The 12,692-nt window shown below is 40.6% G+C and overlaps 1 protein-coding gene across 2 annotated transcripts in view; it reads left to right on the top strand.

Moving 5' to 3' along the window:
- The window catches only part of LOC115166262 (DNA (cytosine-5)-methyltransferase 3B), a 55,561-nt gene extending 43,771 nt beyond the window's left edge, over nucleotides 1-11,790 (top strand). For both annotated transcript variants that reach the window (XM_029720098.1, XM_029720099.1), the window contains exons 18-22: nucleotides 402-550; nucleotides 811-896; nucleotides 1,245-1,314; nucleotides 5,144-5,262; nucleotides 9,621-11,790. In XM_029720098.1, coding sequence (XP_029575958.1) covers nucleotides 402-550; nucleotides 811-896; nucleotides 1,245-1,314; nucleotides 5,144-5,262; nucleotides 9,621-9,762 — 566 coding nt within the window. In that variant the 3' untranslated portion in view covers nucleotides 9,763-11,790. The remainder of the gene's footprint in view (nucleotides 1-401; nucleotides 551-810; nucleotides 897-1,244; nucleotides 1,315-5,143; nucleotides 5,263-9,620) is intronic.
- Nucleotides 11,791-12,692: the final 902 nt, after the last annotated feature.

Below are 12,692 nucleotides of genomic sequence, written 5' to 3'. Positions count from 1 at the left end.
AGTTTTCTTGCCCATATCGTGCAGCCCTATTTGGCATTGTGGAAATGATCTCAAATGAGTGCAGAAAATGTATGAAAATTCAGAAATGTATTTTTGGTTTAAGTTTAATTGAACAGTATAAAACAATCTGAATAGACATAGATAATAGACCCATTGGAATCACTAAGAACGTATGTGTTGGCACCCTAGGGTTAAACATTACTCATAAAGCAAATTTAGAACTTTTATTATTCCAAAACATAAAATACAGTCACATTTTTTTTAAATACAGTGATATTATATTTTGGACATATCGCCCAGCCCTAATTGCAATTGATGTACATTATTATTCAGTTTACATTGGACTGTAGTAGGAATCTCCTAGCGTGTTCTCCTCATCCCCCGTCTGTCTGTCTGTCCAGAGGGCACAGGGAGGTTGTTCTTTGAGTTCTACCGTCTGCTGAGTGAGGCCAAGCCCAAGGAGGCCGAGGACCGCCCCTTCTTCTGGATGTTCGAGAACGTGGTCGCCATGGGCGTCAACGACAAGAGAGACATCTCCCGTTTCCTCGAGGTTTGTTGTGTCCACAATATCAATTCAATATCAATGGATCAATACAAGTGACAACCTCAGGGGTCTTTGGCATTACCTCGTGAGATAGCTTGAGAAGTCGTCTCGGCTACTTAGTCTTTATATATCGTTACTGACTCGCAACATAACACAAGGAGTGAAGATGTGTAACCCACGGTAGCAGCGGTATGTTCAATTAAACACCAACCTGTGTGTGTGTGTGTGTGTGTGTGTGCGCGTGTGTGTGCGTGCGTGTCCTACAGTGCAATCCAGTAATGATCGACGCCATTGAGGTGTCTGCGGCTCACAGGGCTAGGTACTTCTGGGGCAACCTACCAGGGATGAACAGGTGTGTGATGACCACAGTATATGTGTTTCCTATACTAACACAATCTTTCATATTCCTGTTGTTACTTTACAATACAAAAATGACCAAATTGCATTGTAAAAGCTAATGGTAATTACACAGTAATAACTTATTCATTACTTTTACTTGTTTGTTCATTTGGGATTCATTAAACGCACCACTTGGCACCATTTGATAGTTGCCAAATGTGTTTAGTAAGTAAATGCTAGGAAGTACACATTGTTACCAGTTGAATACTAGTGGAAACCGTACAGTAAAATAAAGTACTAGCCACTTCACTTTATGGATCTCTTGGAGGATTTCATTTCTAATTCCCATTCATGTTATCAGGCCTCGGTGTGCATCTGGGATGGACAAGCTAGAGCTACAGGACTGTCTGGACCATGGCCGTGTGGCTAAGGTAACACGATCTAGCTCTCCTTCATTCAGTGGAACTGGACAGGAATCACTAAGTGATTTTATTTCAATACTACAGCTGGGAGGACGTACTCTTATTCTCCGTGGACTTTACAGTGTCCCAAAACTTTTTGGAATTAGTGCTGCAGGATGCAAATTTCTGTTTGAAAAAGCTAGCCTTTGCTTTCCTAACTGACTGTGTGTATTGGTTCCTGACTTCCCTGAAAAGTTGCATATCGCGGGGACTATTCGAAGCTAGTGCAGTACGCCACAGGATGTTTTTGTGCTGGTCAAGGCCAGTCAAGTCTGGAGTGAACCAAGGTCTATATCTGTTCTTAGTTCAAAAAATGTTGAAAGGGGCATGCTTATTTAAGAAACTAAAATGCAATACACTAATACTTGAAATACAAAAATAAACCGTGACACAGAGAGGAAAACACACTACTCAAAAGATAATAACCCACAAACAGGAAGAGAAAAACCCCTACTTAAATATGATCTCTAATCAGAGGCAATGAGGATCAGCTGCCTCCAATTAGAGCTCAACCCCAAACAATCCCAACATAGAAATAGACAAACTAGAACTTAAACATAGAAATAGAAAACATAGAACAACCCAAAACACCCCCTGTCACGCCCTGCCCTACTCTACTATAGAAAAGGACATCTTACTAGGGTCAGGATGTGACAGAGTGTGCTAAAGCAGTGAATAAAGCAAACCCAGGGAGGAGGCTTCTGATGTTAACATGCATGAACCCAAGGCTTTTACGGTTGCAGAAGTCAACAAATGGGAGCGCCTAGGGACACACAGGGCCTGGGTTAACCTCTACATCACCAGAGGAACAGAGGAGGAGTAGGTTAAGGGTACGGCTAAAGGCTATATGAACTGGTCATCTAGTGCTTTGGGAACAGAGAATAAAAGGAGCCGATTTCTGTTCAGAGGAGACTACGTGAATCAGGCCTTCATGGTTGAATTGCTGCAAGGAAACCACTACTAAAGGACACCAATATGAAGAAGAGACTTGCTTGGGCCAAGAAACACGAGCAATTAGATCGGTGGAAATCTGTCCTTTGGTTTGATGTGTCCAAATTTGAGATTTTTGGTTCCAACCGCCGTGTTTTTGTGAGATGCAGAGTAGGTGAACAGATGATCTCCACATGTGTGGTTCCCACCATGAAGCATGGAGGAGGAGGTGGGATGGTGTTGGGGGTGCTTTGCTTGTGACACTGTCTGTGATTTATTTAGAATTCAAGGCACACTTAACCTGCATGGCTACCACATCATTCTGTAGCGATACGCCATCCCATCTGGTTTGCTCTTATTGGGACTATCATTTGTTTTTCAACCGGACAATGACCCAAAACACACCACCAGGCTGTGTAAGGGCTATTTGACCAAGAAGAAGAGTGATGGAGTGCTTCATCAGATGACCTGGCCTCAACAATCACCCGACCTCAACCCAATTGAGATGGTTTGGGATGAGTTGGACCACAGAGGGAAGGAAAAGCAGCCAACAAGTGCTCAGCATATGTGGGAACTCCTTCATGACTGTTGGAAAAGCATTCCTCATGAAACTGGTTGAGAGAATGCCACGCATGTGCTAAGCTGTCATCAAGGCAAAGGGTGGCTACTTTGAAGAATCTAAAATATATTTTGTTTTGTTTAACACTTGTGGTTACTACATGATATGTGTAATTTCGTAGTTTGATGTCTTTACAATGTGTAAAATAGTAAAAATAAAGAAAAACCCTTGAATGAGTTAGGTTTGTCCAAACTTTTGACTGGTACTGTATATACAGTGCATTTGGAAAGTATTCAGACCCTTTGTCACGTCTTGACCAGCAGAGGGCGTATTGCTTAGTCTAGGTCAGGATGTGGCAGGGGGTTTGTGTTTGTTAAATGTTGGGTTGATGATTGGGACTTCCAATTGAAGGCAGGTGTGTATAGTTGCCTTTGATTGGAAGTCCTATATAGGTGTGTGTGTTTGTCTTTGGGGTTGTGGGGAATTGTTTTTGCACTTGCTTTGTGAGCCTGCAAAACTGTTTGCTGTCGTGAGTACTGTTTTTGGTTTTCCAGTGGATACTTTACTTGTTTTGTTAATTAAAGAAACATGAGTGTCCACACTTCCGCTGCGCCTTGGTCCTTCTCTCTCATGTATGACATTTTCAACGATGAGTACGACTTATTCTGTGACACCCTTTGACTTTTTCTACATTTTGTTATGTTACAGCCTTATTCTAAAAATGATGAAATAGTTTTTTTTGTCTTATCTACACACAATACCCCATAATGACAAAGCAACAACAGGTTTAGACATTTATTAAAAATAACAAACTGAAATGTCACATTCACAGTGCCTTCGGAAAGTATTCAGACCAGTTGACTTTTTCCACATTTTGTTACGTTACAACCTTATTCTAAGATTGAAGGGAAAAAACTATTGAATCAACCTACACACAATACCAAAGCAAAAACAGGTAAAAACTAAAATTAAATATGACATTTACATAATTATTCAGACCCTTTACTCAGTACTCTGAAGCACCTTTTGCAGTGATTACAGCCTCGAGTCTTCTTGGGTATGATGCTACAAGCTTGGCACACCTGTATATGGGGAGTTTCTCCCATTCTTCTCTGCAGATCCTCTCAGGTTGGATGGGGAGAGTTGCTGCACAGCTATTTTCAGGTCTCTTCAGAGATGTTCAAATCGGGCTCAAGTCTGGGCTCTGGCTGGGCCAATCAAGGACATTCAGAGACTTGTCCTGAAGCCACTGCTGCGTTGTCTTGGCTGTGTGCTTAGGGCCGTTGTCCTGTTGGAAGGTGAACCTTCGCTGTGGTCGGAGGTCCTGAGCGCTCTGGAGCAGGTTTTCATCAAGGATCTCTCTCTACTTAGCTCCGTTCAGGCCAAAGAGTTCAATCTTGGTTTCATCAGACCAGAGAATCTTGTTTCTCATGGTCTGAGAGTCTTTAGGTGCCTTTTGGCAAACTCCAAGCAGGCTGTCATGTGCCTTTTACTGGGGAGTGGCTTCCGTCTGGCCACTCTACCATAAAGGTCTAATTAGTGGAGTGTTGCAGAGATGGCTGTCCTTCTGGAAGGTTCTAACATCTCCACAGAGGAACTCTGGAGCTCTGTCAGTGACCATCGGGTTCTTGTTCACTTTCCTGACCAAGGCTCTTCTCCCCTGATTGCTCAGTTTGGCCGTGCGGCCAGCTCTAGGATGAGTCTTGGTGGTTCCAAACTTCTTCCATTTAAGAATGATGGAGACCACTGTGTTCTTGGGGACCCTCAATGCTGCAGACATTTTTTGGAACCCTCCCCCAATCCGTGCCTCGACACAATCCTGTCTCGGCACTCTACGGACAATTCCTTCGATCTCATGGCTTGGTTTTTGCTCTGACATGCACTGTCAACTGTCGGACCTTATATGGACAGATGTGTGCCTTTCCAAATCATATCCAATCAATTGAATTTATCACAGGTGGACTACAATCAAGTTGTAGAAACATCTCAAGGGCAATCAATGGAAACCTGATGCACCTGAGCTCAATTTAGAGGCTGATAGCAAAGGGTCTGAATACCTATGTAAATATGGTATTTCTGGTTTTTGTTTTTCATAAATTTGCACACAAAAAAAAACGTGTTTTTGCTTTGTGTAGATTGAGGGGGAAAAACAATTTAATAAAGTTTAGAATAAGGCTGTAATGTGAAAAAAGTCAAGGGGTCTAAAGACTTTCCGAATGCACTGTGTTTGTGTGTGTGTGTGTGTGTGTGTGTGTGTGTGTACACACATAAAGTGTATTAATATGAGTGTGCATTTTCTTTGTCTGGTAGTTTGGAAAGGTGCGCACCATCACCACGCGCTCTAACTCCATCAAGCAGGGCAAAGACCAGCACTTTCCCGTCATGATGAACGGCAAAGAGGACATCCTGTGGTGCACCGAGTTGGAGAGGTGAGACCTAGAACCACAACTCTAATCTGACTGTGCCACTCTCCTTGGGACTAATTTGTCCCAAGTGCGCCCTCTACCTTTTTTAACCTCTATGGGCTAGGTGGGACGCTTGCCGATTTCAAAAAGGCTTTACAACGAAAGCAAAACATTAGATTATGTCAGCAGAGTACCCAGCCAGAAATAATCAGACACCCATTTTTCAAGCTAGCATATAATGTCACATAAACCCAAACCACAGCTAAATGCAGCACTAACCTTTGATGATCTTCATCAGATGACACACCTAGGACATTATGTTATACAATACATGCATGTTTTGTTCAATCAAGTTCATATTTATATCAAAAACCAGCTTTTTACATTAGCATGTGACTAGCATGTGACTAGCATTCCCACCGAACACTTCCGGTGAATTTACTAAATTACTCACAATAAACGTTCACAAAAAACATAACAATTATTTTAAGAATTATAGATACAGAACTCCTATATGCACTCGCTATGTCCGATTTTAAAATAGCTTTTCGGTGAAAGCACATTTTGCAATATTCTAAGTAGATAGCCCGGCATCACAGGGCTTGCTATTTAGACACCCACCAAGTTTAGCCCTCACCAAAGTCAGATTTACTATAAGAAAAATATTATTACCTTTGCTGTTCTTCGTCAGAATGCACTCCCAGGACTTCTACTTCAATAACAAATGTTGGTTTGGTCCCAAATAATCCATAGTTATATCCAAATAGCGGCGTTTTGTTCGTGCGTTCAAGACACTATCTGAAGGGTAAATAAGGGTTACGCGCCCGACGCGTTTCGTGACAAAAAATTCTAAATATTCCATTACCGTACTTCGAAGCATGTCAACCGCTGTTTAAAATCAATTTTTATGCAATTTTTCTCGTAAAAAAGCGATAATATTCCGACCGGGAGTGGTTGTTTTCGTTCAAAGAGAGAGAAAGTAAACATGGAGTCGACTCGGGCACGCGCCTCCAGTATCATTGTTCTCAGATCGACCACTTACAAAATGCGCTAATGTTTTTCAGCCAGGGCCTGCAAAGCCACCATTCAGCTTTTTGGCGCCTTCTGAGAGCCTATGGGAGCGTTAGAAAATGTCACGTCATGCCAGAGATCCCCTGTTTTGGTTAGAGATGATCAAGAAGGCCATGAAATGGTCAGAGAGAGCGCTTCCTGTTTGGAATCTTCTCAGGTTTTGGCCTGCCAAATGAGTTCTGTTATACTCACAGACACCATTCAAACAGTTTTAGAAACTTTAGGGTGTTTTCTATCCAAATCAAACAATTATATGCATATTCTAGTTACTGGGCAGGAGTAGTAACCAGATTAAATCGGGTACGTTTTTTATCCGGTCGTGCAAATACTGCCCCCTAGCCCCAACAGGTTAACTGTGGTGCCTCTGTTAAAAAAAACAATGTCAAATCACATTCGGAGGGACTACCGGAACTTGTCTGAAGCTCGTTTTTGTTTTCTGTTGCAAAATGTTTTGCTACTGTGTGCACTAATGAATGAGACCCAACTCTGCCCACAATGCCCTCTGATGCCATTTTAATACTAATAATCATACATTTTATTTTAAGCGTTTTCCATGACACCCGAAGTCACTTTACATACACAAGAAAATCAGCAGGATAAATAGCAATACAATGACATATTAAATAAGTATAAAAAACATGATGACAGACTAACCAGGGAGAACACTAAACATGATGACAGACTAACCAGGGAGAACACTAAACATGATGACAGACTAACCAGGGAGAACACTAAACATGATGACAGACTAACCAGGGAGAACACTAAACATGATGACAGACTAACCAGGGAGAACACTAAACATGATGACAGACTAACCATGGAGAACACTAAACATGATGACAGACTAACCAGGGAGAACACTAAACATGATGACAGACTGACCAGGGAGAACACTAAACATGATGACAGACTAACCATGGAGAACACTAAACATGATGACAGACTAACCATGGAGAACACTAAACATGATGACAGACTAACCAGGGAGAACACTAAACATGATGACAGACTAACCATGATGACAGACTAACCAGGGAGAACACTAAACATGATGACAGACTGACCATGGAGAACACTAAACATGATGACAGACTAACCAGGGAGAACACTAAACATGATGACAGACTAACCAGGGAGAACACTAAACATGATGACAGACTAACCAGGGAGAACACTAAACATGATGACAGACTAACCAGGGAGAACACTAAACATGATGACAGACTAACCAGGGAGAACACTAAACATGATGACAGACTAACCATGGAGAACACTAAACATGATGACAGACTAACCAGGGAGAACACCATACATGATGACAGGCTAACCATGGAGAACACTAAACATGATGACAGACTAACCAGGGAGAACACTAAACATGATGACAGACTAACCAGGGAGAACACTAAACATGATGACAGACTAACCAGGGAGAACACTAAACATGATGACAGACTAACCAGGGAGAACACTAAACATGATGACAGACTAACCAGGGAGAACACTAAACATGATGACAGACTAACCATGGAGAACACTAAACATGATGACAGACTGACCAGGGAGAACACTAAACATGATGACAGACTAACCAGGGAGAACACTAAACATGATGACAGACTAACCAGGGAGAACACCATACATGATGACAGGCTAACCATGGAGAACACTAAACATGATGACAGACTAACCAGGGAGAACACTAAACATGATGACAGACTAACCAGGGAGAACACTAAACATGATGACAGACTAACCAGGGAGAACACTAAACATGATGACAGACTAACCATGGAGAACACTAAACATGATGACAGACTGACCAGGGAGAACACCATACATGATGACAGACTAACCATGGAGAACACTAGACATGATGACAGACTAACCATGGAGAACACTAAACATGATGACAGACTGACCATGGAGAACACTAAACATGATGACAGACTAACCAGGGAGAACACTAAACATGATGACAGACTAACCAGGGAGAACATTAAACATGATGACAGACTAACCAGGGAGAACACTAAACATGATGACAGACTGACCAGGGAGAACACTAAACATGATGACAGACTAACCAGGGAGAACACTAAACATGATGACAGACTAACCATGGAGAACACTAAACATGATGACAGACTGACCAGGGAGAACACTAAACATGATGACAGACTAACCAGGGAGAACATTAAACATGATGACAGACTAACCAGGGAGAACACTAAACATGATGACAGACTAACCAGGGAGAACACTAAACATGATGACAGACTAACCAGGGAGAACACTAAACATGATGACAGACTAACCATGGAGAACACTAAACATGATGACAGACTGACCAGGGAGAACACTAAACATGATGACAGACTAACCAGGGAGAACATTAAACATGATGACAGACTAACCAGGGAGAACATTAAACATGATGACAGACTAACCAGGGAGAACACTAAACATGATGACAGACTAACCAGGGAGAACACTAAACATGATGACAGGCTAACCAGGGAAGTGAACTAGACAGAGGATAAAAGCTAAGACAACAGAGAATCTGGGTAAGCCTGTCTGAAGAGGTGTGTCTTTGGTGTGAACAAATGGGAGTGTAGGGGTGCAGGAGGTAAGTGAGGTCGGTGGGTGCCAGTCCATTGTAAGTTAGGTATGTGAGTGCTTTGTAGGTGAGCATGAGCAATTTGAAGATGATCCTGTATTGAATTGGGAGCCAGTGGGAGTGATGTGGTCTCAGCGTCTGGTGTGTGTCAGCTGAATTTTGAACGAGTTGAAGTATGTCCAGTGTTTTGGCGGGCAGTCCATAGAGAATGGCGTTGCAGTAGTCCAGGCGGAAGAAAACAAAGGTGTGAATGAGGGTTTCAACATTGGGGTCAGTGAGAGAGGGTCCGAGTTGTGAGATGTTTTGGAGGTGGAAGAAGGCTGACTTGGTGATGTTTCAGATGTGGGGTACAAATGACAGAGTGGAGTCAAATGTAACACCAAGGTTCCTGACTGTGGAATTGGATTGGATGGTGAAGCCGTTGATTTCCATTTTGAGTTCACCCAGTTTCTTGATGAGGGAGTTGGGGCCCATGAGTTTTGTCGTCATTTAGTTTTTAAAAGTTTTCACTTCACAGAGATAGTCAACAACATGGGGGTTGCAGAGTGGTGGTGTTTTGTGTGGATGTAGATTTGTGTCTGCATAACAGTGAAATCTGAGTTCAAATACTAAACCGTAATGGACCTAACACTGAGCCTTGTGGGACACCTTGTGATACACCATTGTTCTGATCATCTGTTTCCTCAAGGATCTTTGGCTTCCCAGTCCACTACACAGATGTGTCCAACATGGGTCGCGGTGCCAGGCAGAAGCTGCTGGGCAGATCCTGGAGCGTACCCGTCATCAGACACCTGTTTGCCCCACTGAAGGACTACTTTGCATGTGAATAATTCCCTCCCTGATCCATCACTCTATCCATTCCACACCCCACCTTGATCTTCTCCAATCATGAGGCTGTGTAGGTAATGGTAGGGGAGGGCCCCTTCTGGAAGAGCAGGAGGACACAAGACTGGGCGAGTACAAATGGTGACTCTGCTTTCACCCCTCTCCGTTCAGCCTAGGTGTTTTCATCCAACACACTTGAAAAATACCCTACAATCAAGGTGCCAAACCTGCTTCTACTGAGCGAAACCAGCCCTGCCATAGGGGGATCATTTGAGGGTCTGGCTCCTATAGCCTTCCCTGTAGCAAAAGGCTGTGCTGAGTGTGACATGGAAAATACCACTGACGGTCAATCAGAAGTGCCAATGCCAAGTTATCCCCTGGTAGCGAAAGTATTATTTTAGGGTTTTAAGGTTTTAAACACGGCTTTTATTTTTTTTTTACTAATGACTTCCCCTTATGTTGTCTTTGACTGGTTTTGTTGTGATCACCATTTTTTGGGAGGTCAAACATATTTTGATGCCACGCTGATTTATATATATTCTTAAATTGATTTAGATCTCTTTATGAATGAGTAGAAATGTTTTTTTCATTTTTATGTCAACATAGTCAGGGTTGGGAAATATACATGTTCTTCTCCCAAATGCCAATGCGACTGAAGAAGAATCCATTCTCAGCCATATCCAAATATATATATTTTTAAATACTGTAAAAGCAATGCAAAGACATGTAAAGACATCTCAATATTGGACATTTTGACATTTGTCATCTGCTACTGTTCTAAGATATCCATATTTTTGAACTGGAAGTTTTTATTTTTTTGCTTTCACCAAAAATAAGTGGGCATTACCTCATCATCCAGGGCATCTAAAAAAAACACCTTGGTCATCTGTTCAAAAACAACAACAACATTTTACACTTATTTTTTAGTCACTGGAATGTTTTGTAGAACTTTTATACTTCATTGTTATACTGTATATATGCAAATGTTTACAGGATTTAACAGTATTTGATTGGACTGGGAGTTTGACTGTCCTAATGTCATCTTAAATTAATATTTTTAAATCTGTGAATTTCAGCAGTTGATAACCCCCAGTATGGGGCATAGATATGCCTCAACTCACATTAAAGTACTCTGGACTTCAGATTGAAGTACAATATACACTTTTTGACTACTCATTTTGGCTACATTTGTAGCCCTTTTTTGATTTGGTAATTGAATGTGTACCGTTTGCTATTCAGTTTTTTAAATACTGGACATTTAACAGATTTGACATATCATATGTGCACAGTGGAGACCTGCCAGTTATTTGTTTTTGAGTTGTCTGTACTCACTGAGTACTACTTAATAATACTCACTCATTCAGGGTGCCTTTTATCAGTATGTTCAAAGAGCTACTTCAGTTACACACTGGTTGTATGTCCATGACATAACCAGCAGTTGCTTTACTTCAAAGGTTATTTTTTACTAAGATGCCAAAATACATAAATCGTTTACATGCTTTATCACTACTGTATCCTTTAAAATGTTTGCTGAATGTCATGCTTATGATTTTTGAATATTCTAAAAGTTTTTTCTATAATTTTATGACTGTACCTTTAAAATGTTTAGTTTAATATACTCAGATATTCTGCTTTTTTGCAACAGTATCTGAAATAGTAGCACAATATACTGTATTTTAGGCTTGCTTCACATTTATCATTTTATAGAGCATTTTAGAACTTGATTTTAATCAATAGGATTTTTTTATTGTCAGTGGATGTTAGATTTGCAACTTTGACAAATGTTAGATGTGTATGATTTATCTTTTGTGAAAAATACTTTCTCCAGTAGTACTGTACTTTCATTGTGCTTTCAGCATTTTTTCATTAACCTTTTTTTAATCTACACTTGTGGTTTGAAGTGCAAGCAATTCAAAAAGACCAGTCTGCTATTTTTGTACTTCTTGTGCACTTTTTGAAAAAGCAGCAAGAAGGTATGTCTGTGTACTCAGTATATGTTACTTTTATTCAATAAAAAGCCTTCATTCTAAGCTGACATATGGAATTGTTTTAAGAAGGTCATACTGTGGATCATTTAGCTATTTGATTTCGAATTTTAGGACCCCTTTAGGCATCAAAAAATATATATATATGCGTTTTTCACTATATATATATATATATATAGTGAAAAACGCATATATATATACAGTTGAAGTCAGAAGTTTACATACACCTTAGCCAAATACATTTAAACTCAGTTTTTCACAATTCCTGACATTTAATCCTGGTAAAAATTCCCTGTCTTAGGTCAGTTAGGATCACCACTTTATTTTAAGAATGTGAAATGTCAGAATAATAGTAGAGAGAATGATTTACTTAAGCTTATATTTCTTTCATCACATTCCCAGTGGGTCAGAAGTTTACATACACTCAATTAGTATTTGGTAGCATTGCCTTTAAATTGTTTAACCTCTCTTGGGTATGTGGGACACACTATTCAACAGCCAGTGAAATAGCAGGGCGCCAAATTCAAAACGACAAAAATCTCATAATTCAAATTTCTCGAACATATGACTATTTTACACCATTTTAAAGATACACTTCTCCTTAATGCAACCACATTGTCCAATTTCAAAAAGGCTTTACAGCGAAAGCAAAACATTAGATTATGTTAGGACACCACCTAAACAGCCATTTTCCTAGCAAGGAGAGGCGTCACAAAAACCAGAAATACAGCTAAAATTAGCACTAACCTTTGACGATCTTCATCAGATGACACTCATAGGACATCATGTTACACAATACATGTATGTTTTGTTCGATTAAGTTCATATTTATATCCAAAAACAGCATTTTACATTGGCGCGTGATGTTCAGAAAATGTTTGCCTCCCAAAACTTCCGGTGAATGTGCACATTCATTTACAGAAATACTCATCATAAAGATTGACAAAATG

This window comes from Salmo trutta, chromosome 28 (genome assembly GCF_901001165.1).
Source record: "Salmo trutta chromosome 28, fSalTru1.1, whole genome shotgun sequence".
NCBI lineage: Eukaryota > Metazoa > Chordata > Actinopteri > Salmoniformes > Salmonidae > Salmo > Salmo trutta.
The sequence above is the reverse complement of the archived record's forward strand: the minus strand, read 5'-3'. Positions and strand labels throughout refer to the sequence as shown.